Consider the following 27,478-nt stretch of genomic DNA (forward strand, 5'->3'; position numbering starts at 1 on the left):
TGTGACTGATCATGAAGCAATATGTAGCACTGTTTTCCAAAGCCATTCTATTCTATTCTATTCTATTCTATTCTATTCTATTCTATTCTATTCTATTCTATTCTATTCTATTCTATTCTATTCTATCCTACCTGTGCCTGTGCTTTGCTCTTCCTCGCATGCCCTCTGTGTCGCCGTGGAGCTGCACCGCCACCTGCTGGTCAGAGCCGTGCACTGCTCCGCTCTGCTGTGCATTAGCCCGGTGGAAGATGGCGACTGGAGTCCTTCAGAAAGTGAGCAGTGGCTTGGGTCGGGCTAAAAGCAGGGCCCCTCCGGCCGGACAGCTCGTCGCTTGGAGCAGGTCTGGCAGTCATCAGTGTGTGTGTTCAGTGTTTATCTCAGTCGTGTGTAATGTTGGATATTGAGGGTGTTTTTTCAGCAGGTTTGTGATGTGACCACGGTGAGCCTGAACATGCTAGCCCGTGGGTCTGTTAGCCCCCCCCCACCGGCCTTCTGCTTTAACTTACATGACAGCTGCTCCTAAAAATATATTAATAACCACATTTTGAAGAGAAAAGATACATGTGTCCGCTGATAAAAGTGGAAAAAACACTAGTTTCTGTCATCTTTTGTTCTGAGCATCCCACATGCTCAAGGTCAATTTGGTGTGTATATAAATGAATGTACCTGTTTATGTTTTACTAATTCCTTGTATTTAATATTTACTAAAAGCAATGCACAGATAATGTTATCTATTGTATTTTCCTGAGATCACCAATCATAAATATTAAAAGCAATAACATATCAGGCTAACTCAATATTAGACAGAAAACCTGTACCATTCTTCTTCTAATCTCTTACTGTTGAAACATGCCAACCCACATAATTATAGTTAGTCTACAAATGTAAACAGGTGTCTAAGTATGCAGCCATTCTTAAATTAATCTAAATGTGTCAACACATTTTTATCCTTCCTGTTATTCTTCTGTGCGACTCATGTTTTTGCAGGGGATTTGCAACATCAAGCAGTAGACACAGAGAGGACAGCTGGTTTAAGTCCCTGTTTGTGAGGAAAGTTGATCCCAGAAAAGATGCACACTCAAACCTACTGACCAAAAATGAGGAGAGCAACCTCTACAAAATTCAGTGTATGTTACCTATGGAATATTTAATCTAAAATGGACAGTTGAACCTACAGTCTTTGTATGTCTGTTTCTAAATACCACATTCTTGTTTTCAGTCCATAATGTCAAGCCGGAGTGCCTGGATGCATACAACAAACTCTGGTAGGTGTTATTTATTATAACCATTAGGCTACCTCAGTGTGTCTCAGGTTATTGTAGTTCAGCAGGTGTAGTAGCAGCAGTATGACAGCAAGTACTGCGTATGGTAAAAATAACTTGGGAGCTGTCTATTCCTGTGAAGTGGCTGACAAGTCGTCGTGACTTCAGGACAACCTTGGTCATACTTTTGATGACCTGAGGCCAACCACTTCTAGTTTGGAGCTAATTTGGGACATGCAACATAAGACAGAGGACACATGATTGTAAAACATGTGGTTGTTATTTAGATTTTGTTGTTTTAAATTGAAATCAACTTCTCTGCAGTGGGCCTTTTACTTTTTATTGTGTTTTTTGTTCATTACAGTGAGGAAGTGTTACCCTCCATTCATGCTGATAAGTATTACCCATGTGAACTGGTGGGAACCTGGAATACCTGGTATGGAGAACAAGACCAGGCAGGTAGGATTATTATTATCAACACAAAGTTTTGTTCTGTTTTACTGTATATTCACATTCATGCAAATATGCCAATGACTGAAATAACCAGTGTGATACATATCTGAGCAGAGATCAGTAAAATCTATAAATGTACTGCTGAATCAGTTGATTAATAGTAAATTTAGAAGACAGACACATTAACGCATAAAGACCCAGACATCCACCGTTGACCAAAAGCATCTACTGATCTAAACTGTTCATCCACTAATCCTATCAATCCATTTAAATAATTGGTGTAAAATACAGTTTGTCATTTTTTCATGGTCATCAGATGTGACCCATTTGGACGTTTAGAGGATTGGTAGTGAACACGCACACACCATCATCTTCTACACTGATTCACTAGTAAAACCCATGGAGTATGATCAATGACAGTGGATGGAAATACTGGGTTTATGTTCAGTTAATGAAATATTTTACTGAAAAAAGTCGCTTTCTCTTCATTTTTTTCTGTTTTGACACAATAACCTTTGACTTTATTCTGAGCTGTTATGAGCATCTACATGATGAAATGAAAATTCAAAGGATAATATTATAATAAATGGTGATAAATCACTTAGGAAAACTTAAATAGAGACAAAAATTCATTTGGGAATAGCCACAAAAGTCACAATGGGTTCTTATGGGCTAGAAGAGACTAGCATGTAAACGATTCTGTCATCAGTCATTTGTGTAATATACTTGGTTAGAGTTATGAGTTTTCATTGTTATTTTATAGTTTGTCTTGTTGTCTTAGCATTTGATTAAAATTAAATTTATTTAGGGTGTTTGCAGTTAATATTGAGTGTGTTTTTAATTAAATAAATATGTAGCCTTGAATGTCATGAGTTTTAAATCTAAATTTATGAGGCCTTACGCACCAGACATTTTGTCTTGTTAAATTTTTCCATCTTTTAATTTGTTTGTGTCAATAAATCAATGTCTTCTACGTGAAAAGATACTTTAAAACTACTCCTGAATTTATTATAGTTTCACATTTTACTTGCAGTTACTGGTCTTTGTAATCGTTTTGTTACTTATCTGCCTGGAAAACATATATATTGAAATATTTTGATGTTTAAGTGCATTGTTTGAATAATGACAAGATAATTTGTGAAGTCTTAAACTCAGAGTAAATGGATTGGACTATGTCCCACTTTTTTTTTCTTGTACTTTTTGAAAATCTTTCATTTTTGCCCTGTTGTTACATGTTTACATCATAGTATTCTCCTTCCTGTAAACAGTTAAACCCCTTGTAGAATCTATTACAGCTGTGATGCTTTTTCCTCCAGTGCATCTGTGGCGTTACAGAGGTGGATACCCGGCTCTCACAGAGGTGATGAACAAGCTCAGACAGAACAAGGTAAAAGCCCCTTAATGTGCATTTAAATCTCTTAACACTGTGCTGACAGCAGTGAAGGCCCATTAGTGAAAGTACAGTTCATTGATTAGAGTCTGTCCATCGGTAGGAATTCACAGCGTACAGGAAGGAGCGGGGTAAGATGCTGTTGTCTCGCAGGAACCAGCTTCTCCTGGAGTTCAGCTTCTGGAATGAGCCGGTACCACGAGAGGGGCCCAACATCTACGAGCTCAGGTCCTACCAGCTCAGGGTCAGTACCACCTCTCACATTCATCTCAGCATTTACGCAGCTACATGTTTGTGTTGGATCCACTTTCAACATCACTAATAACTGAGCTGGCCTGTGCCTCTGTTTTGCCAAATAAAATCAGTCCAATGGGTTTATTATTATTATATTAACACAAACATTTATTAAACCAAACAAACTCATATGGGTGTAACTGCTTGTATTAAGTTACTCTCCATTTATTTTCTACAGTGATTGGAAAACTCAAAACAAAGCCAGTATTCAGTTTGTTTTGTAAACTTTTGTCATGGGAACGTTGACGATAGCTCTACTCTTGCATTTTCACCGTCTAACATGGTGGTGTATATTCACTTACAGTAGTTAACTACTATTCTCCTATCTCTACGCTTTATTAGAGCTTCATCAGCACCATCTGCAGCATTCTGGAAGAGGGAGAAAAAAACTCTAGGTTGTTTGGGTAGTTTGTTTTTCTTCTTCTTGGGGAAGTGAGCCAGGCTATTAAAATGACTAAATGCTCTCAAAAGAAAGTATCTGTCAAAACTTGCCAAATTTAGCATGTAGTTGCAAGATACAGACTGTTTTGCAAGCTACAGACTGTTGTTCTTCACATATCAAAGGTTAATTCCCTTTATTATCCTCGCCGGGAAATTCAGTCTCTGCATTTTACCCATCCTATTGCACACAGCACCTAGTATTAGCATTAGCACTCACACATTAGGAGCAACTACAGATCTTCCTTAGTACCATGGTTAAGTACAGTGACATGAAAATTAACCTACAGTTGCGGAAAAAATTATTTAACCACCCTTGTTTTCCCAGTTTCATGTTCATTTTAATGTCTGGTACAACTAAAAGTACATTTGTTTGGACAAATATAATGATAACAACAAAAATAGCTCATAAGAGTTTAATTTCAGAGCTGATATCAATTCATTTTTCATGGTTTTCTTGATAATAACCAAAATCCCTTCAGTTCTTACATCAATATCTATGGCATTGTACTGACAAAAACAGTGCTTTTAGGCATTCCTGTCTGTTTTAGTCACATGATACACACAGGAATTAGTACTGGATTGCATAACAATTGTTTCTGATGACTTTTGATAGTCTAATAATTTTTTCTGCGACTGAATATTTACATGTTTTTAACGGTGAAAAACCTGCGTAGCATTGGAGAGAACAGGCAAACTGACCACCAAAAGGCTCTACTGACTGAGAATCTTCTAGCTTTTGAGTGAAAGTGCTAATCATTGAAAAGGAGAATGAAATAGTTGCTCGTCGGCAGGATTATTCCAACAGAATACATCCTGTGAGCCAGTTTAGTAGCCAACTACCACAAACGTGATCATCTGAGCAGCCACTGTAATTATATGAAAAAGGGAGAGCGTTACTGTTTCAATTTGTCCGCTCACATTTTCCCATTTACACTAGTGACCTTCCAGTCACATGCTTTGATTCCTCATTACTACCGACATCCTGACAAACACACCAAACACAGTTACCCTTGTGATTGAGCATCTGACATGTTTTTACCAATGGCATGTGATTTCACCTAGGATTGTGGTTGAATCAAAGGCATTTCGACTTACCATCTTCTGCAGATTAAGTCATACGTTTCTTAATCTGAAAGACAAAACTGTCTCCGGGTCAGCGTTCCCAGTGACACGTGACAAATGTAAGCTATTATCCCTCATCACAGGCTGAGATTACATCTTTGAAACAGCAGGGCGTTTGTTGTCTTAAGTCCCAGTGAATGATTGACGAAGCCTTTGGGTGTAGTTACTGCAGCTTATCTTCTCTATAACAAAGTACCTGTGTTACATCTCTGTCATTCATTTGTGTTAATACGTTTACTCTGGAAAGAACAAGAAACTGCACTATTCATCTCCACATTGGACATAGCTTAATTATATCTGTTTTATTCTAATAAAAAATATTGTGTTTTTTTTATTTCTTCTTCCAGCCAGGAACCATGATCGAATGGGGTAATTACTGGTAAGGCAGCCTGAATTCATTTGACACTGAACTGTACTTACAGAGCACTTGCACTACATGAAACTTCACCTCCCTCATCACACCAACATTAATAAGAGCTATTCCACTGAGATGCTCTATTTTGAAGCTGTACTGTAATGCTCTCAAGCCAAGACTCAGACTTAAATGGAGTGTGTACACCATGAACGTGTATGTGTTATAGTTCAGTATAATCAGCATGTTGAACCGACTGAGCTCAGCTTTTATCAGTTTATGCAACACAATCATTGTGATTGATTAGAACCAAGACATGACCTTTCTGCGTGTACCTTAATTTCTACAGATGTGTTTTTCTGTGTTTGCACTCTCATGGATTTTTATGTTGGTCTTTGTACTAGTTTGGAGTTCACATCACAACATTTCACTTCTGTCAATGAAGTCACCTGCTGTGTTTTTCATGAACTGTGTTACCATGCACGGTGAAGAACGTATGCATCTTAGGTGAATTCTTGAATGTAAAGCCCCTTCCATTTTGGAACTGCACATAACTAATATTACCAAATTACAGTTCCAGGTTCTCTTACATATACAGTCATGGAAAAAATTATTAGACCATCAAAAGTAATCAAAAACAATGGTTATGCAATCAAGTACTAACTCCTGTGTGTATCATATGACTAAAACAGAAAGAAAAGAAAACATGGAATGCCTAAAAGCGCTGTTTTTGTCAGTACAATGCCAAAGCTATTGATGTAAGAACTGAAGTGATTTGGTTATTATCAAGAAAACATGGAAAATGGATAGATATCAGCTCTGAAATTAAACTCTTATGAGCTATTTTTGTTGTTATCATTATATTTGTCCAAACAAATGTACCTTTAGTTGTAACATGCATTAAAATGAACAAGAAATTGAAGAAAACAAGGGTGGTCTAATAATTTTTTCCGTGACTGTATTGGATTACAGTATTTGTCATTTCCTGATAAAGAGCCACAGACACTGATTGTCAGGTGACAAAAAAAGACCTTTCAACTGGGAAGTATTTATTGGGCAGGGATTCTTTTCATCTGTGATTTTTTTTTTTTTTTTTTTGCTAAGCTACCATGCACGTTTTGCTTACTGGGTCCTTTTCAAACAACCTGTTGACCAGAGACCAGAGCCTTGAGGCCCTTCCCTGCACTAATTCACCCAAGCTGTTGTTTCTAATGTTTCTTCTGAGCTGAACTTAGAAATGGAAAATTTGTAAGAGGGGATGTTAAACACCGAAAGAGTATCTTTTGTTTACCTGTTAAAAACTGCAGTATATGTTGTTTTTCACCAGAATATGACCAACATTACATTAAAAGTCTATTTAAATGAAAGTGGAAGTAGAAATTGGTGCAGTACTAGCCATGTGCAGCTACAAAATAAGTTCACATGTTGACCCCTCTACTGAAGTGACTGAAAGATCTGAATTTTTATAGATGACGCCTATGATACATACATTCACAACCATTCATGTCAAACTCATTTTAGTTCAGGGGCCACATACAGCGCAGTTTGACCTCAAACGAACCAGACCAGTAAAAAAATAAAAGCATAGAAACCTATAAATAATCATGATGATTCCAAAGTTTTCTCATTTTAGTGCAAAAAAATAATACTACAGTATGAAGAGATTTAGATTTATAAACTACAAACTATCCTTTCACAAAAAATGAAAATAACCTGAATATCTATGAGCAACCTAAAATTTCCTATGAAAAATAAGTGGAATATTAACAATATTATACCTCAGTTAATCATTTACACATGTGCATTACAACTTACAGATCACAGTGGATCTACAAAGGCACGAAACATTTAGTTCCAGGCATTTGGAATTGAAAAATGTAGTATTTAACATTATGATCACAACAGATTTAAGACTCAATGACACCCTTGACTGTCAGTGTCTTCTGTGTAATTCTTGGATATTGGAAATTAATTCTGTGGGCTCAATTAAACCCTTTGGAGGGCCAGTTTTGGCCCGTGGGACGTATGTTTGACACCCCTGTTCTAACTTAATTAATTAACTTCCTAGATATTTGGAAACGTGGAGTGTTCCAAATATATCATCGTATGCCCTTTGACCTCTGGTTCAAGTAAGAATAACCTTAAACATGGAAATACCCCAAGATATTATATATCATACAAGAGATACACAGATGCATGGAGTCCACCTTAAAAAAGCACTACTCCTGTAGATTTGTCGTTTATGTATTTAGGGCTCTATATCCCTAACATATCAATAATACTTGACCAGTATTCTTCTAATGGCGAGTAAAAAAAACCTCTGACCAGGAAATGGCTTGTTTTCAAGAATGGAAGAATGGTTTAATACAATGTATGGAAACTACATAATGGAAAGGATGTCTTTGAAATTAGAAGAAGACAAATCTATATATTTTTGGTCAAAATGAGTTAGAGGGCAGGAAAAATGCGAGAAGAAAAGGAAGAATAGAGGGGAATTGAAGGAAAACATCTTGTAATCATTTTGTGCACCATTTTCCAATGAAATGCTAAATGGTTTTTATTCAGTTCTATATTCAGTTGTCTGATTTAAGGCATCATGTGTCCATCCTGTCTTGTTAAAGAGATGTGATTTTAAATAATAACGGTTAAAAAAAAAAATCACCTTGAAGGGATGTGGTTATTTTTTTCCTAAAACCCACTCTTTATTCCTCTTTTTTGCTGTTATTTCTGCTTCTTTTAACTCTCTACTCTTTATTTGAACAAACATCTATACTCTTGCAGATAATGCTAGCAAAGTCATTTAGGGCAATTTCAATACATTTGTGTAGTTGAAGGTTTAAACATTTGCTTCAAGTTGTATCAACAAGAGGATCCAGACAGTGATTATGATGTGAATAAGTGTGTGTTTATATTGGGTGAACATATAATGATTTTCAAACACTGCACTCACACCACTCTGCTCTCTAAACATGGACTTGGCCCCGATGTTCATCAATGTGCGTAGAATAAGGACTTTCATCACATCTTATAGTTGGATGTTGCAATCACGGATATGGAAGACAGGATTTTCAAGCCCACTTCAACGAAACGGACCAAGTCTTTTTATGTAAATTAAAACCAGTCCAAAGTAAATTCAAAGATGATGTGGGAACTGGTTCTTTGAAGTGTGTTGTTCTGATGTCGTCTGACTCGTCTGTCCAGACCCGGCCTTGTTATGTCAGATGAAGTCTTGGTGTTTTTGGCTTTTGCTGTGACTGAGGTTGTTCCTGTTTTCAGGGCTAGGGCCATTGGATTCCGCCAGCACGACAGAGAAGCTGTGGGAGGGTTTTTCTCACAGATCGGGAACCTCTACATGGTTCATCACCTCTGGGGTACAGTCACACGCCAACTCCACGCACAGTTACACACCCACAGTGTCAACACGCTGACACCGAGGTTGACATCCAGCACAAGATTTATCAGCATATTTGACACTTAATTAATCATTTACATCATTTATCAAGAAAATTGCCAAAGAACTGTAACTGTGCATTCAAATAATTCAGAGCTGGGGCGGAGGATTGGATTTAGACAGAACTCCTGATGCACAAAAACCTCAGCTCATCCAGATCAGCATGTTATTTATTAGTTTGCTCTCATAAATTTGTGTTGTTAATCTCAGATAATGTTGAGTGTTTTAGAACAAAAGTAATTCTTACAAATTACTCTGTAAATATTACGCCTCTCCTGTTGCTTCATTTTTTAACCTACAAGGACCATAAATACACTTCATAAACAGGGTTTTCCAAACTACTGTAAATGGAGATAAACTGATTACTCATCTGAATTATCAGCACTGATAAGACGTTTTACTGATAAGACTATTGGCAATAGCAGAACTTGCTATCATTATTGTCTGATAAGTAATATTGGGGTTCTCAACTGAAAATACTGACTTTGAAGGAAAGTAATAATTCAAAAGATTATTACTGAACAGTTCCTTAGAGTTCAGTGTTTAGTGATTCAGATGTATTTAGGTTCTTATTACTAGAAACTATTAGAAATCCATAATGTCTTTTCCATGTAAGCAGCCAATTAATCAGTTGTTGTCTTTTCCCTGCTCCAAAGTATTTTATTTACCTCTATTTGAGTCAGCCTCTAAAAATCACAGCAGACTAATGTTTTGTCCCTCTTAGATATTTATCATCCATTCTAGCTTTTCCAAACTTTTGGACACAGATATGGTTAGAATTGTCCAAAATAATGTGACGTGTATTTTTAGTAGTCCTTCTCAAACTTGGAGAAAACACTATAACTATGAAATGCGGAATTCCACAAACACAATTCAACACGCGCTGCAGCAACAGCAATTAAAACAGAGACCGAAGGAAAACCCTCATCAAGACCCACTGGTTTTAGCCTCTTAAATGTTACTGTAAATGCTATAATTTACATTTTGTTTCTCAGAAAAAAGTTATTTTGTAGAATGTAGAAGATTTTTCATTTGTTTCTTAGTTTTTAGCTGAATAATTTCTTATTCTGATGAAAAGGCGGACTAACTGTAACAGTGCAGAAACATGCTTTATATTTGTCTTTATTCTAACATGTCATTTGTTATTTGCAGCTTACAAAGACCTTCAGTCCAGAGAAAACACGAGGAATGGTGCATGGCAGCAGGAGGGCTGGCATGAGGTGGTCTATTACACAGGTACACTCTAATACTGATGTGATTTATTATCAGACCGTTCATTAGTGTTGAGTAATAAGTGAGTTTTGTGTCAGTTTTCAGACACTGATGAAAATGATAAGTGTCATATGGACCTCTATGAAACTCTTTTGATTTTTGGAACTTAAATCTTTATTGAGTTTTATGTAGAACTGTAACAGTAACCAAATTTCTCTGTTTTTATTCCAGTTCCACTCATTCAGCATATGGATTCCAGGATTATGATCCCAACTAAAGCTTCCCCACTGCAGTGAAATGAGATGCCTGCTGGGAACAAGTGGCACCCTTCTGAATGTCATATCTATGAAGAGAATTATTATCATGGTTTTAACCTCCTGTCAGTGCTGCCAAACATCCCCCATCTTTTCTTCTTGTTGTATTATTATCATTATTATTATTATTATTATTTTTTTTAACATTTCTCCAGGACACAGGAGGCAGAAACCCTTTGCCTGCTCTGTGTCTGCAGATAAAATACTCTCAGACTTGAAGGATGCACAACTTTTTTTTCCTCTTTCTGGAGTATTCTGTGTAGATTTGTTCAATCTAAACCTCCTGATGGTCATTGTGTCCAATTATGTCCCGTGCCGCATTAATACTGGTCCATGAAGAGAGCTCATTTAAGTTCAGAACCAAAGTTACTTGAAAACAAGAGCAGCTGTGTGGTGTGTAAATGTGAGAACCGATACGACTAATAGTACTGCTGACGCTCACTGTGCTCACAGTGCAGTGGATATTTATTTATTCAGTGTAAATTTGAATTATATGTTTTAACTGTGCAAAGAAAAGTGGCACTTTAATATAAGCCATGTCAAAGCTGAGTAAAGTCAGAAATATTCTTATGTTTATTCATAAGAATTGCATTTCTGTTACAACCAATACAGTGGTACGTCATTACAAAAGATACTGTAAAATGTAAACCTCAGATTTTATATTTTATTGAGGTCTATCATAAATATTTTTTGCAAACTACTTTCATTTCTTTTTTGTGGGTGTTCTTGAGTTTCTTGTCATGGTAATGTTGTTTTATGGTGCTGTGTTTGTATTATGGCTACTACTTTTTGTTTTTCTTGTTAAAACAGCATGACTGGTTTAAAGTTTTTAATCATCATATTTTAATGGGCATAAATTATGTATGATAAACATGTTATCTATCAATGGCTCTGTGAAGCAGACTGCAACTTAGTGTAATATCTGATTTTACTGTACAGGAAGCATGTTTTATCTTGTTTTTCTTGAGCAGCTCAAAGGGAAAAAGTATAATGGGAAAGAAAAAATGCCAACAGTGATTAAAATAATTCAATCATTTTTCATAGCCTGTACTTGTGTTTAATACTGAGGTTATACACCGATTTACATGGTTACAGCTTTTAGTATCCAAACAGAATTAAAACATTCTATTGCTCATTGCACATACCATAATATGCAGGAGTTATATTAGCTTAGCCTAAGACTTTAATGCTTAAGTGCAAAAGACACTAAAATCTCCATCCTGACTTCCATATAGACAGTTTGGTTATTTTCTAGTATAAAAATCAAAAGGAAAACGACCCCATGAAGACAAAATTGGTGTCACTAGTGTAAACATTTTCTTGCATTAAAAAAATCTATTATATATCTAAGGAAAAATGTGCACTGGATAAAAAAATCAGCACATCCTTAGGTGCAAATATAAAAATCAGTAAGTTCTTTTAGATCTTCTCCAGCTCCTTCAGCAGCTCGCCGAAACTTGTGACGTACCACGAACTCCTGTCCTTAACCTGTGGCCTGGTAACGTTTCCACCGAATCCAATGAAAGCGCTCTGAGGAGAAACAAGTATAGACTAGAATGAGTTTCACTGTTTTCAGAGACATTAACCTCCCATCACACTTACAGTACATGTCAGACTTGTACAGCTGAAGGGAAAAGAGGATTAAACCTTTATTTATGAACAAATTAATGAGGAACAAAAAAAACATTACTTGGTGTTAGTGACAACAGCATTTATTGTTATATACAACAAATTTTTTTGGTCATATGAATGATGTTGGTTCCGCTATCCTGATGTGTGTAATATTAACACAAGAGGAAATTAGTAAATAAAAAAAGTTAAGAGATTTTTTTCTGCAATGTTAGAAAAACTAACATGAAATTCTACTTCCTATCCCTTACAATTTTTTTTTTTTTTTTTTTTTTTTTTACTTTTAAGAGTCAGTACATTTTAACAACAATTAAAACCTTAGTTTTAGATTAGAGATCAGTTATTAAATTCAGTGCTTTTTGAGACTTAAATTTTGTCAACACTTACAGCAGGAGGGCAGGCCTCCAGGTCAGTGGCTCCATCTCCGATCATCACCACAGTCTTGAAGCCATACTGTTCCTTCAGCATGCTGATGACTTTTCCTTTTCCGCCACTCTCAGCAGTGGGCTGGCTCTCATCAAAACCTGCATACTCCCCTGGAAAAACACAGCTTATGTTTAGGAAAAAAAGTATCAGCATATCATCTGTGTTGGAAAACTTGAGATGATATGATTTAGATTTTGAAAATAAATCTGGGCTATTTTGTCATTAGGTTTTATGACATAAAACCTGTCTGATCTCAGGTAGGTTTAAGTCACTGACTGTGTTCACATGAACATCTGCATTTCACTAATAACCTGAACAAAGACACCTCCTGTATCCACCTCAGAAGAGACTGACCTGATCAGAAAGAAACTTCAGTCTGGTTGGATCAGGTGGACTGAACCTATGAAGATTCAATAAACACCTGATCTGATCAGTTCTCTTTCTGTAAATGCTCGACCCACATGGACTTTAAACAAGTCACATGATGAGTTTCCAGGACAAACACAGAAGCAGCAAAAGTAAACAGGTCTGTGGTTCATAGTACTTTTTGTTTGAGACTTTTAAAGATTTAATGCCTTGATGGTTGGTTGAGGCTCAGAATAAAAGTAAAAAAAAAAGAAAAAAAAAAGAAAAAAAAAAAGATTTTTCTTTGTCCATCTTGGTTATCTTAAAAATAAAAACTAGAAAACAGCTTCTTCTGTTATATTTTCAAAAAAAAAGTGGAAAATGTCATAATATAGATCCCAAATTTTTTTGACATTAAATAACATCACTACCTTGTTATTTATTTATAATCTCATGTTCAACATGTAAAATATTGTTGAAATATTAGTTACTCTAAATTTTGAAATCAAGATCTTTCCTGTATTGATTCTACAGTTATTGATCTCTTTGATTAATAATAAGTCTAAGTGTTAGTATTAATCCTTAGAAAACACATCCAAGTGTCCAGAGAGGCCAACAGACAGGAATGCAAAGTCTTGGTAATGATATAATCATATTATTTTAAATCTGTCATGCTTGCTGCATGTAAAAATAGGATTTTGAGCTCCAGTTTGCACCAGTTCATTGGAGCGGCCCATAGATGGACAGTCACTGGTTTTACTCGATTCCTAATGTCTCTTACACTCTGCATCTGTCTGCATCTCTTACCGTTGAAGTAGAACTTGAGCCGGTTGGCGTAGACGTGATGCAAAGGAATGTTTAGCTGAGTGGCCACATGTTCAACAATGCAACGGAAGCCACCTGATATGAGGAAAACTTTGATGTTGCGCTGGTGCAAGCGGTCCACCAGTTCCCTAGAGAAAACACAGGGTTATCAGCGTTCGGCTTCCACGGATGGAGTTTCTTTTTGCACAATGGGCAGTGACAGAATGTCCATTGAACAGGGAACCTTCTCTGTGAATGCACTGTTTGTCCAAATGCAAAAACCTTCCTCCTTTTGTTATACTTGTCTTAAAGCCTGACAGTCACTGCATACTTTTTTCTGACAAGTGAGCTTCCCAGTAGATCTGAGTGTATTTCAGTGTCTACTAAATCATATACATACATCAGATATAAAATAAATCCTCATGCTCTTACCTGATCCCTGGAGTCAGCTGAGGGGGGTGGTCTGTTATCAGTTTGTTAACTTGTTCTCTGGAACATCTGATGATGGAGAGACGCTCAGTCAGGGCTGTTTTAAATGTCATGGAGCCACCCATCGCTTTTCGAGTCCTGAAATATTATAGTAGCAGACGTGTCATGTTTAAATAACATACCCAGCTCTCAATCACGACAATAAAGCTACAGAAAAGTTTCCTACATAATGTGATGCACACTGCACAGATATGATATGGCACAAGAAGTCTTTGGTAGTCTTTAAGTAAAAGTGTGTCAGTATTATCAGGAAAATGTCCTTAAACCAGTGTTTTTGAATCATGGGGTTGGGACCTCATGTGGGGTTGCCTGAAATTTCTAGTAATTGATAAAAAATAAAAATTACTAATAAAAAATATATGGTGAGTTGAGAGAGACAATCACAATACATAAAAGACATGACAAACTGAAGCTGAAACTGAAGCACTGTGGTACTATTTATTTTTCAAATGTTCATTGTGGTTGGTTTAAGACGCTGCAGCTGTTTCATAATTTATAGTTTGAGTTATTGTTTGTTCAGTTTTAACTGTCAGCCTTGCAAATATAAGCTGGACTGACTGTTCATATCCTGACCAAGGAAAATAAAATTCTCACTTTGTGCAGTAACCTCAGGTTGGCTTTTCTGTCTCCGTCCATAATAATATACATTATATAGACTAAATGTCATCTAAAATTAATGTTTATTTGCAACATAGTATAGTAAACTATTACATGATCAAAAACAAATTAATTTTAGCAAAAAAAAAAAAAGTCTGTCTTGAATGTCTGGAGTCGCCAGAAGTTTGTGATGTTAAAATGGGGTCACGAGCCAAAAAAGGCTGGAAAGCACCCACTTAAACTATGAGAAGTAGAACTAATCATTCTACAGCAAAATGGTCCCACTATTATGTTACATTCATGTGTGTGCTCTACTTTACTCTTGTACATGTTTATTGTAGAACTTATTTGAAGCACTCTATATACAACTGACTGGTTTAATCTACAGTGATGCATCATGCTCAATAAGATTGTGGTATTCTGAAACATTACTGTCCTGTGAGAACAGGAGGAAGTGGAAAGAACAGTTTTCTACAACTGTTAAGCTGGAGAAGGAGTAATAATGTAAATTCAATCCAAAAAGGAAGCTTTCATTCCTCAGTTTATCACATACATTCATAAAGCTGTCAAACAAATGGAGTAAAAAGTCTAAGAATTTCATCTGATGTGCAGTGGAGTACAAGGTGAAAAATGCATGAAGTAGAAGTATCTCAAATGTGTACATATTACTACTGCATAAAGACAGTACAGCACGTACATTTCAGTGACTGCATCCCCTACGCCACAGAATTTGGCCAGTTCATCGATGCCCTCCTCTTTGATGACTGTGCTGTCTACATCAAAACAGACAGCTTCTGCTCTCCTGAACAGCTCCTTAGTCTGTGACTCTGTTGTCATTTTGCTGCAAAATAAAAAACAAACAGTAGTGTTAGTTTAAGTCAGTTAAAAACCACCTCAGTGTTTGAACCAGACTCACAGGTTTGACTGCATGGATTTAATGCTCACACACTCATCTGACACTGAGATCTGATCTGAGGCCAAGTCTAATTGTCATCATAAGCATGGCCTTCCACTGAATTAGTTATTTTAACGTGATGTCTGTGAGCATCTGCCTGGGTTCATTGTGTGCCTAAGCCCTGTATGCAGTGCATGTCTTATATCCACTGGAGCAGCAAATACATCCATTGACTGAAATACCAAATCTGCAAACCTTAATGGACCCACAGCTCATCTCAGATAAACACGTGTCCCGTTCGGTCGAGTGACAAAAATGCGTTCCATAAAAAGAACAGTCTAAACAAACCATAGAATCAGAGGCCATTGTAGACATCTCCTGGCCATGTTGCGTCACCCCCGACGCACAGCACAGAAAACCGCTGCCCCCAGACAAAACCCCACACAAATAAAGTCGGTTAAACAACAACACGCTTCATTTGTTTGTGATTAATCGGTAAACACCAGCTGCCATTCGGTATCTCATCATAAATAGCACTAGCATCAGGTCAGAGGTGTTTCCTGTCACAGTTCCAGTACACTTGAACCTGAATGGAACTGTTCCCACCGGCCCTTCATCTGTCAAATGTCCCAAACCCCCCACGGTGTAAACATTAAACCAGTATAAACGGAAAAAGGCTCAAACACACAAGCTAACCTCTGGTACTTACTGAAAAGGACTGCGACAAACGGGTACTACCAGCAGTTTGAGCCGTGACCGACCCTTCAGAGGCTTCACCGACGAGGAAGAGAGGAGCTGCGAGGCACGGACCAATCAGCGGGGAGCCGGTGAAGGACCGCCCCCTTCTGTGGTACGGTACCATGACGACAGCAACGGCTAACGGCTAACGAACAAACAGCAGATTGTTACGAAGATGAATTTCAACTGCATAAAACAGTCATTCAGGAAAGCAATCCAAGAATCTTAGATTTGCCACTGTTAATAAATAATAATAATAATAATAATAATAATAATAATAATAATAATAATTGTAAATAAAATAGAATAAAGTAAAATAAAATACTATTTATTGATTGATTGATTTTTTTTTAACCAGTATCAGTTCCTTGACAAGTTACATTCAATTCAATTCAATTCAATTCAATTTAATTTAATTTAATTTAACCCTTTCATGCATGAATTATGAGAACCTTATCAAGAGTTTTTTGAGTGTTTTTTTTCCTATCAAAAACTCATAAATAAGTGTAGTCTTCTGTCAATGCCTTGACAAAGATCAGGAGTTGACCCCAGAGCCCCTTTAATGGCAGCTCACTGCTCCTAATGTGCTATGTGTTAATGCCAATGCTAGGTACTGTGTATGTATTAACCCTTTCAAGCATGAATTATGAGAACCTTGAAGAGAGTATTTTTATTCCTCTTTAGGCATGAAAAAAACAATGAGATTGAATTATTATTATTATTATTATTATTATTATTATTATTATTATTATTATTATTATTATTATTATTATTATTATAAATTAACCCATTTTTCATGGAGTTACAAAAAATGGCCACTCATTTGGACACCATGTGTTTAATTTTTGATGCGAAGAAGCATGTATTTTAATGCAATATCAGAAAGTAAAACTGTGTGAAAACTATGAAACAAAAGCATTTTTAATGCAGCTAATCTAATGTTTTCTGACTTTTTATCATATTCTAGTACTAGTTCTTACTCACTTCATGGAGATAATATTTAAAAAAAAAAAACATTTTTGTTTAAGAAAACTGTTAATTTCAGTCTAATGACAACTAGCAATTGATTTACACTCAATCGTGTCACTGCAGATCAGGTTTATCAAGAGCATAAAGTTACAGTAATGGTATGAATGTCAGTGTATTATGGGATGGTGCACAAGCATCCAATCTGTCAGCTGATATGGAACTAAAACAACAAAACCCATGAATATACAAGAGAACAGCTGTAGAATAACTGTCCACTGTAGTGACCAGTATGTATGAAAGGGTTTGATTTAATTTAATTTAATTTAATTTAATTTAATTTAATTTCATTTCATTTCATTTCATTTCATTTCATTTTATTTCATTTTATTTTATGCATATTTGGTTTGTTTGTGTTTTTCCCATTTTAGTATAGTAGTAGTAGTAGTACAGTACTTCATGTTTAATCTAGCCCCTAAAATAGCATTTTGTCTGTTTTTATTACTGTTGTATTTTATGTGTGTTTCTATGTTTTTGTAAAACACTTTGAATTGCCTTGTCTATGAATGGTGCTATACAAATAAATATGCCTTGCCTTACAATATTTACTTTATAGATGCATCCTCACCAGTGTTTGTTTTGCAAAAGCAAATTTTTTAAACAACACGCTCAAGAACACAAATTTGACATAAACAAATAAAAAATTAATGGGGATGAATTTTGTGTACAGATGCCCTGTGTTAATAAGTTGTTGGTTTTTTTTAAAAACGGTATGTTAGTCACTATTTTCTTCACTAGTTATTCTTTGGTTATCTTTTGGCTATCAAATGGTTTTTACAACACCTTATAAAACAGAATATGTGTGGAAAAACGATGCTGCAAAAATAATTGAAAAGCAGGCAAAAAGAACAGAATTGCTACATTTTATGTGTCATCAACTCTGAAGGTAGCCTGTAACATCTAAAATCATCTGGAAGATTTTAAATCATGGAAACAGCAAATATTTATGTTTCATCATAAATATTCAGCGGAATATCTCTAACTGATAAACGTGCTAATAGTGGAAGAATGAGAAGGATTAAGATGTGATTTAAATAAAATAAAAAAAAAAAAAAAAAAAAAAAAGAAAGTACAACCTTCAGCCATCATTTACAGAAAATGCTACACTCCAGTCCAGAGGGTGGCAGTAAAGTACTTAAACCTGTTGAAGAACCCTCGAAGAAGAAAGCAACGGAAAATTAGATCATCGAAGAAGAAGGTCATTAGTTAGCTTAGCTTAGTCAGCTAGTCAACCACATGGGGTCATAGCCATGGGAATCATACTGGTTTAGAATAGGCTGTTAAATATACGTTTTTGTAAAATTTTACTTGAGTAGAGAGGCAACGGCGAAAATCAGGGTGTAACTCAAGAACGATGACATTGGTAAGATGTTCGATGCTGAAGGTGTCTTATTAATTACTGCTGTTGGATACCCACGTGAAAATGCGTTACTGAAGTACAGCATGGGGCCACACTACTGAGCACCATCTAATTCTATGAATGCATGGACGAATTCTGTATTACTCCGAAAATAGTAAATGCAGTCAGACACCATGCGAAATTATTGTTTCACACCGACTCAAAATAAGGATAAGTGCTTACCACATGCCTTATTCTTATGCTGGAGTGAACACAGCTGCCCATAGCCTAGTACAGTAGTTAGAGGATGATGGTGCAACTGATCCTTCACTTTACTCATAATAGTGTAATGTGAGATTATGTTTCTATAGTTTATAAATCTGTTCCTAAAACAAAACAATGCTCATCTCAGTTTCATTTAGTCTGTGGTGTTTTGTCAGCCTCTTACATCTACAGACATATTGAACTCATGTTTTCTTTTCTTTTGTTCTAGGTTGTTACAAAAATAGAGAGTACAGTAAGTTGGATTGAGTTCCTCTGATCGTCAGGACACATTCTTCCATAGAGAAGAGGTAGCCAGGAATGACCTCCAGGCTCTGATGAATGGCTTTAGGATGGTATGTAGTCACACTAGAGATTTAAACTTAAACGAACAGATGAAGCATGGATGAATTCTGTTCCAGCTGATCTGTGGTGGATACAGTCAGACACCATGCTAAAGCATCATCTCATTTCTTCTAAATGTCTGGATGAGTGTCACCCTCATACTCACCCACTTCTATAAGAATGCGTACAGTGATACTTCTAAAGTTTTGGGGTTTTTTTTGGCCAAATTGTTGGTTTTAATTACTCTCTTGTGTACTTAACTCTGCAGGTAAACCATGACTGCCACTGAAGCAGGACCTTGGAAAACATCAATTCTCTAACTAAACTCTTTGTTCAAATGGTAATATCATGAAAATATAAAGTTATTAATAGTAAAATGTTTCTTTTCCATCTACAGCTCCCAATTGGAGAACAGTGCTTCGTGCCACATCTAATCTCAAAGCCACATGATGTATGTCAAAGTAATACAACTCAATTTTGTTTTGTTCTGAACTCTTCAAAATAAAACTTGTGTGGACAAACAAAAACACAGCTCCAAAGTTCATTTTTCCAATAACAAGATTTTAATTTTAAATTAAATGCAAGTTTTAATAAATAAATCCATGACATATATTTCAAAGTGTGATTTTTAAAACCTTGTAGTAGTGACACTAGTGGTACATCCTGGATACTGAAAGAACTACATAAAACTACATGCTGTTTCAAGTATGCATCTTCCTTGTTTCATTCTCCTATTCTACAGTAGTTTTTTTTCCCCTATAAATGAAACAAATGAAAATAACCTTACTCCAGGGTATCATTAATAAAAGCAAATAATGAACTGATCTTGAATATTTCGTTTGAATGTTGATCAGTATTCTTTTTAAGAATAAAATTTAAACTTGTTTCAAGTTCTGCATCATAAAGGAAACAGTTGTCTCAGAAGCTGCTGGATCCAGATTTTCTATACAAACAAGCTGTCCGTAGCTAGAGGACATTTAGTTAAGAGTAGGTCATGTAAAATTAAATATCTTCCTAAGAACAAATTTAAACAGTGAACTGCTTTTCTTAGTCATATGTACACAGCTGCTCTTGAGGTAAAACTATGTTACTGTAGTAACCAGTGGTTTTTTTTAAATACATGAAGTGCTGAAAATAGTACTTGTTATATTAAGGACAAATGAGCTTCATTTGATAGATGCTGGTTATATGTAAACCAGGAGGAGAGTGGTATGAAAACCCTCACACAGTAGAAATGTATCCAGGTGTGAGTTCCAGTGGGTCTGTCCTGAGGAACAAGTGTTTTTTGTTTTTTAGCAGATATTGTGCATTGGCTCGTCTCCCTCGGCAGTTAGTGACAGGAGAATGGCTTTGGGAGTGTTCTCAAAAAGTGCTGCTCTGTTCTGAGTTTGTCCCTTCTTGACCCAGTGACCGTAGATCTTAAATGCACAGGCATCAATGAGTTTGCGGATCGGCTTCACAGCATATGGGTCGCTCTTGATCACCTCCTTGGTGACAGGCTTGGCACGGCGGTAGTTACAGTAGATGCGCATTGTGGCGAGGACAGTCATGCAAATGACCTGGTGGAAAGTTGAGCAACAGTAACCAATCTGACAGTTGTGTGATGTGATCATAAATAACAGTTCAATTAGAGTTTTATTACAGCACTGGTAAGTTATATGACCACAGTGGGTTTTAAACATTCAGGTTAACACAGATGTTTGTTAGACTCATCTCCTATGATCATGTAGAGGCTGCTTTGTCTTTTGTTTCACCACTTAGTGCTAGAAGAGTTACAACTTATCCAAGTGAAGAACAGAACAGTATATGGACAGATTAGCTGACAGCCTCCTCTCACCCATTTCTTTTCATGAATAGCAATGGAAAATTAAAACTTACTTTCAAACACTTTTTCAATGATCATAAAAATTTTTTTTTGAACGGCTCACCTTGAACCTCCTGTATGGACTGAACTGTCGCACTTCATCCACCACGTACTGTGAGAAGAACGGGTGGTTTAGGACATCAGTAGCTGTGTAACGCTGTTTTGGGTCCACCACCAGCATCCGAGAGATCTGGGAAAACCAAATAGATCAAAAGAGCATAATTAATAATCTGTCAGTTTATATCAATGGTGATACAAACACATTCTTTAAAACTCAGATCAAACCATACCAAATCTTTGACAGTGTCTGAGCGGTCTTCCCACTCTGGGGATGAAAAGTCATATTTCCCTGCCAAGATCATACGCAGCATCAGCATCTGTTTCCTGTGCCAGAATGGCGGAGAACCAGCGAGCAGCGTGTACATGATAACACCTGAGCTCCATCTGTATGAATCAGCCAGAAGATATTCAGGCTCAATGTCTGCTTGAAGACTTCATTAAATAAGTAATTTTTATACATGTAAAGGGCATGTTGACAATTTTATAAAGCACACAGTCAAAGATCACAATATAAGTTCATAAATTCAAGTAATTTTCACATTAGTGCGTCTAGAGTGCTTTCAGCTATTTGTTCAGATGAACTGACACTCACATGTCCACAGCAGTACCGTATCCTTGATGTCCTGGGTCCATGGAGCATTCAATGATCTCAGGAGCCAGATACCCAGGAGTCCCACACACTTCTGTAACACAAAGGAGAAAAACAGCATTTTACTTTTTGCAAACACCCAGCTTTCTCAACAGATGGATTGTGACCCAAAAGTGGGTCGCAGAGTGTGTGGATGACCAAATGTGTTACAGGAGTTATATATAGTATTTTAACTTTAAAATATTCAAATGTGACCAAAAATGATCCTTGCCATTAATGTCAGTGTATAGGATTGTGAGATATGAACTGAATCTTTTAATGCCGATGGTATGGCGGATTTATGACCAGTAGAGGGAGTAGTGAGTCACTGCTGATGTCCCATGGTGAGGAAAACTAACACCAGGGGGCCTTTGACCAAAGCATCAGAAAGTGATGAGATGGGATGAGAACCACTAAGAAACAACTTTTAGAGTCAAACAAAGCGACAAGTGGTAAAAGCAAGAAGCACTGATGTTATTTTCATCACTGGACACAGTTCTAAATGAAAAAGAATGGAGTTTGATGCTTGAAATGACAGTGTTTCTTAGACACCTGACACTGACAATGAGTAAGTATACCATATACGTAGATATAACAATGACAAGTGATTTAAACCCCAAGAACTTGCACAAGAGAGCCTGAAAGCATTAAAACTGAAAAATGGTAATTTGGAATCCAACCAGCTTCCATGACTGTTGAGTAAAAACATTTTTTTTATTTGCTTTTTTCTGAATACAGGGATGAAAATGTTTATATTACAATATTATTTAAAAAATGAACCTCATGCTGGCATTGTAAATCTGCTTATTTCTGAAAAATATATAAGCCACAGAATGCCATACAAGCGGATCACAACCCATTGGCCACTGAAAAATGTAGGTTCTGAGGTGCAAATCTCTAGTCTAAACTGTTTAAAGATTTTAAAATTTATGTGAAAACGATGAGTTGTCAGTGTAAGTGGATTCCTGCAGTCACGCACCTAATTCAAAATATTTTTTGCACTTTAATATGGTTAAATAGTCACATGTTCAAGTGTCCATGTGAACATCAAAAACTGATGTATTTTCTCTTCTTTATACTAGCAAATAAAAATCAATACTGAGTTTGTACATTAACTATCATCGAGGCTTTTAAATAAACCACATAAAATGTTGAGATAACTCCAGCTGCATGAGACATTTGACTTGCCAGTTCCCGCTGGTAATGATCGGATGTTTTCTAAGAAGTCAGCTTGAAAGGTCAGGGTGGTCTCAGTGTCTGGTACATGGGACATAGATCCTGTTGCATTTTAACCTTTGTAAGAGCTGCTGAGATAAGACCCAGATTCTTCTCTGACCACCAGCAGATGGTTGTAAAGTTTTTACATCTGAATGTAAGTGCAGGGGAAAAAAATACATGCTGTTGTAGATGTTTCAGATGTTTTTTTGTGACATGAACAAAGATATTAAGTAATAATACTAAAGTTAATTTATTTGAAGTAAGCAACTGGGGTCATTGTAGTCTTTATGGGATTCAGTTTTCAGTAAAATGTGTATAATGGTGTGTTTATAGACATTCTTATGTACCTTTAAGTGACTGTCCAGGTTGGACCTGCACAGCAAAGCCAAAGTCAGTGAGTTTTATGTTCATTTCATCGTCCAGAAGGATGTTTTCAGGCTTCAGGTCCCTGTGGACGATGTTCTGGTTGTGTAGAAACTGGACCACCTCAAGCAGAGAACGCATAATCTTCCTACAACCAACACATTCCCAGATATTTAAAAAGGAGATATACCTCGCTCCTGCCTTTATCAAAGTAAAGTCATAAAAATGATGGAATAACAAACTCCAAAGGCCTGACCTGGTTTCTTTTTCACTCAGCGTGACTTTCTCTGTGAGGTAGTCAAAAAGTTCACCCTTCCTCATGCTGGGGAAAGAAAAGAAAACTTTAAAAATAATCTCAATCTCTGGAAGGACAGAGACGTGAACATGTGGTATTACAGTGATAGAGGAATGGACTGCATGCACATTTAAGTTAAGAAATTAATTAATGGAAAACATTGGCACTTACAGGTCAAAAACCAGGAAGAAAAAGGCGTTGGATTCATAACAGTCTTTGAGTTGAACTAGAGGGATGGCATTTAAAGGAAACATTTAGAATTTATTCAACACTCCAGACAAATTAACAAGGGATGATTGATAGATCCAGAACCAAGAGCAAAGGCCAACACCTCTCCTCTTTGAGAGGTTAGTGGGACATTTATCGATTTGTGTAAAAACCTTTGTCTTTCTAAGCTTTATGAGTCTGTAATATTTCCAATAATATTAATATAACTGATTTAATAAAGGTGCACACTGATACATACATATAAAACCAACTCTTTCTTACTGATGTTGTTCTGTCCATAGACTTTCTTAAGGATGTCGATCTCCTTTATTGTTGCCTCTCTGATCTCCACAATCTCTTGTGGTGTCATTTTGTCTGATGGGGTGATGTCAATGATCTTCACAGCGTAGTCCTGAGTTGTCCGTTTGTTGACACAGCGACGGACAACACTGCTCACTCCCCTGAGGAAGAGAAAACACACCTGTGTTGTCCTGTCCTGTATCTTTAGTTAGATAACTCTGACCCTCAGAGTTATGTGTTTGCACAGACAACAACAAACCAGAGGTAACCCTGAAGAACGTATTTACAGCAGAGGTACCAAACTCAGTGTTGTACAGGGGCCACATACAGCCCAATATGATCTTAAATGGGCCAGACCGGTAAAATGATAGCAAAATAACTTAGAAATAATGACCAGTCCAAACTTTGCTATATGTTTTAGAGTGAAAAATGGAAAATTATTTTGTGAAAATGTTTACACCTGCAAACTATCCATTAAAAAATGAAATATAACTGCAGTTTTAACAATATTACACCTCAACTTATCCTTCATACATCTCCATTAGAGATCACAGTGGATTTACAAAGGCACAAAAAATTTAGTACCACGCATATTGTTAAAATTTCACTTACTTCTCTACAGATATTTCAGCTTATTCATATTTTTTTGTGAAAGGATAATTTGTAAATGGAAACATTTTCACACAATTTTCTTTTCACGCTACAACAAAGAGAGAAATTTAAAGTTGTCAGTATTTATAGGTTATTATGATAGTATTTTACTAGTTTAGCCCATTTGAGATTGAATTGGGTTGTATGTGGCCCCTGAACTAAAATGAATTTGACATCACTGACTGTCAATATCTCACTATAATTTGGTTTTCACATATTCATCCCACTGGCCAGACTGGGCCCTCTGGGCTGATTTTGGCCCATGAGTTGTAAGGTTGACAGTCCTGACTTATTTTTTTATTTTATTTTATTTTTTTACATGCTTTTACATTTTCATCTTATATACTTCCTCATCTTTGGTGGAGTTGCCACTTATTCAAAATCTCATTTTTTTTTCCTCCACCACACTGTGTGAAAGGCATCACAGACTGACTATGGACAGTGAAAAATGTTTTTCCAGATTAATAGTTAAAGTGGGTTTTAAACCAAACTGGCTTTATGTTTACTCTAGATCTGATTTACTTAAAATAAAGGATTATAATGTGATCTTTCCTTTCTCTTACAGAAAGTATTTTCAGGAGAAGTTGTGACCAAGGCACAGAAACTGCTTTCTCTGTGAAGAGTACTACCAAGCCAACACTTATTGTCCTTAACCAGTGACCGCATGGCCTTTATGTGATAGAGGGAGTGAAATTGTGTAATTTATCAGTCTGCTGGCTAATCTGGAGCAGCTCCAAACACTAAACCTTTGTCCAAAACACACTAAACTTAATGAATGCAGCGTCCTGAAACACTGTGGCTTATATAACAGCACCCCCTTCTGACAGATGGACAGGAATGACAATGAGCGAGCTCTGGCACTCCAGGCATTTCTCTGGGACTTCTAGGAAATCTAAAACCATTCTGTTTATTCCAGCACTGTTCACACTGGCAGTGTTAGATGTGCAAACACAAATTGTGAAACAGTATTGTGACATTTTGTCATAAGCTGTGCTCAAGATAACACACATATGCCAATGGTTTTTGAATACTTTAGTCTGTGAAAACACAACTTAAGCGTCCCATGGGATACATGCTTTGTACAGATGCAGTACCTTCCGAGGATCTCCTTTGGCTCATATTTGTCATAAAACTCCTGAGCTCCCACCCAGTCTGGGATCTCCTCCTCTTTGGTCATGATGGTGTGATACTGGTTCACCACCAGGACCAGACAAGTGCTCTTCTGTTACAGCTCAGAACAAGCTGTAAGCAAAAACAGTCCACACAGGAAAGAGGTAGAATGTGAATAATTACTCTCACTACAAACATAAGCCATTTTAGTTTAGCATTTCCATTTGACATAACTTCATAGCTCTACTTCACTACACATCAGAGGCAACTTTTTATTTCAGTGCCTGTGTCTATTGGCTTTATTTCTCCCAAATGTGCTTATTTTGAGTATTTGTGAAAACTGAAGTGTTCCTAGATGGGTTGATAAAATCCTCCTCCTTGTTAAGCCTCTTGGACTTCCTGGGAACATACTGTCACCAAGCTGAAGACAGAATGTTCTCCTGAGCCCACGGAAGGCTGACTTTATAGGAACAGATGATTTTAACAACAGATTGACAAACACATGATGATATTACAGAATATGATGCAATACTCAAGATTAAACAACATATAAAGTAGTTTTAACTGGGCATAGCTTTAAACATTTACAGTAGTGACATGCAACACACACACTCACACACACACACACACACACACACACACACACACACCCAACAGTGAAATCAATCCAAAACAGTCTGCTGATCATATTTACATACTTCTATATTGCAATGTTTTGAATCCATTTAAGTATTTTCATTGTGGTATCAGTTCTTTCACTTATGTGAAGAAGGTGAATCCTTCTGTCACTAGTAGAGGACAACCTCACTTGTCATTAACACACCTGTCAAACATGTTTCTGTTGAGTTGAACACACGTGTTTGTGTTTTCCACAAGCATTTGTGTTTCTAAATCTGTTTAGATGCTGTTAATTTACATGTGATCTTGTCCTTCCTTACACTGTCGTTTTCCACTACAAAAATGACACTTTATATTCACTTCAGCTCCTTAAAATGACTAGAAACATACGGTTAGACACAATACACACAGAAGCACATGCACCATTGGCTTCAATGTATCAAACACACTTTATCGTATTAGTATGTTTATGGTGTATGTGAAATAAATGGAAATAAATAAATAAAAGCCGGTCGATCGCGTGCAGGACTGTAGATATTTCACCAAATGAATAAATACTGGATGATTCGCTGTTAAAGTCATTCCGGGGTGAAGACTAATAAAGTAATAGTTTGGAGATTGTGAGGTGGATTTTTGTTTATCCCTTAACATTTACCAGCTCCGATAAATCAGTGCAATGAGGATAAATAAATAAATAAAGCGCCGCTGGGTCACTCACTGTGTCGGTCAGCCTCTCTTCTGAAGGTTATCCGTTATTACATTCACGGTTTCCGGAAAGCGCAGAATGGCACCGACAAACGTCCACTCACTCCGGTCTAGTCGTGTTTTCGTGGGGCTGCTGCCATCGCAAAGGTTCAGCTCTAATGTCACACGCCAAAAATAAATATATGCTTCTACAGCAGCAGTGGCGGTACTCTTTCCACGAGTACCAGACCCGTGTAATAAAAAACCCTGCAGTTCCTGAACTCACCACGAGACA

The 27,478-nt window shown here is 36.6% G+C and overlaps 3 protein-coding genes, 1 long non-coding RNA gene and 2 other non-coding genes across 7 annotated transcripts; 4 read left to right on the forward strand and 2 right to left on the reverse strand.

Annotated features, from left to right (window-relative positions):
• The first annotated feature begins 238 nt into the window (after positions 1–238).
• On the forward strand, positions 239–11,327 carry nipsnap2 (nipsnap homolog 2). Its single transcript, XM_030152197.1, has 10 exons — positions 239–340; positions 988–1,127; positions 1,220–1,265; positions 1,627–1,721; positions 3,032–3,102; positions 3,209–3,349; positions 5,310–5,341; positions 8,591–8,685; positions 9,918–10,001; positions 10,209–11,327. The coding sequence occupies exons 1-10, from the start codon at positions 249–251 to the stop codon at positions 10,271–10,273; spliced, it is 861 nt and encodes a 286-aa protein (XP_030008057.1). The 5' UTR covers positions 239–248; the 3' UTR covers positions 10,274–11,327.
• Positions 11,127–16,301, reverse strand: psph (phosphoserine phosphatase). 2 transcript variants are annotated; one of them, XM_030152198.1, is made up of 6 exons: positions 16,186–16,301; positions 15,279–15,422; positions 13,928–14,062; positions 13,499–13,644; positions 12,308–12,456; positions 11,127–11,821 (listed from the first exon to the last, which is right to left on the reverse strand). In XM_030152198.1, exons 2-6 carry the CDS (start codon positions 15,416–15,418, stop codon positions 11,711–11,713), a joined length of 681 nt encoding a protein of 226 aa, XP_030008058.1. In that variant the 5' UTR covers positions 15,419–15,422; positions 16,186–16,301; the 3' UTR covers positions 11,127–11,710. The 2 variants fall into 2 exon arrangements, with proteins under 2 accessions (XP_030008058.1, XP_030008059.1); XM_030152199.1 differs by having other exon boundaries at positions 16,173–16,193.
• Positions 16,302–18,444: 2,143 nt separating this feature from the next.
• LOC115431610 (uncharacterized) lies at positions 18,445–19,712 on the forward strand. The gene is made up of 3 exons (XR_003937118.1): positions 18,445–18,603; positions 19,073–19,196; positions 19,454–19,712. It is a non-coding gene; the product is annotated as an uncharacterized LOC115431610 (long non-coding RNA).
• Positions 18,723–18,858, forward strand: LOC115432294 (small nucleolar RNA SNORA15). The gene has a single exon (XR_003937194.1). It is a non-coding gene; the product is annotated as a small nucleolar RNA SNORA15 (small nucleolar RNA).
• LOC115432285 (small nucleolar RNA SNORA15) lies at positions 19,241–19,377 on the forward strand. The gene has a single exon (XR_003937187.1). It is a non-coding gene; the product is annotated as a small nucleolar RNA SNORA15 (small nucleolar RNA).
• A 13-nt stretch (positions 19,713–19,725) lies between the features above and the next one.
• On the reverse strand, positions 19,726–27,448 carry phkg1a (phosphorylase kinase, gamma 1a (muscle)). The gene is made up of 10 exons (XM_030152095.1): positions 27,218–27,448; positions 25,866–26,013; positions 24,103–24,281; positions 23,785–23,839; positions 23,575–23,640; positions 23,303–23,466; positions 21,702–21,792; positions 21,340–21,493; positions 21,114–21,239; positions 19,726–20,744 (listed from the first exon to the last, which is right to left on the reverse strand). Exons 2-10 carry the CDS (start codon positions 25,946–25,948, stop codon positions 20,478–20,480), a joined length of 1,185 nt encoding a protein of 394 aa, XP_030007955.1. The 5' UTR covers positions 25,949–26,013; positions 27,218–27,448; the 3' UTR covers positions 19,726–20,477.
• Positions 27,449–27,478: the final 30 nt, after the last annotated feature.

Source organism: Sphaeramia orbicularis, chromosome 13 (genome assembly GCF_902148855.1).
Source record: "Sphaeramia orbicularis chromosome 13, fSphaOr1.1, whole genome shotgun sequence".
Taxonomy (NCBI): domain Eukaryota; kingdom Metazoa; phylum Chordata; class Actinopteri; order Kurtiformes; family Apogonidae; genus Sphaeramia; species Sphaeramia orbicularis.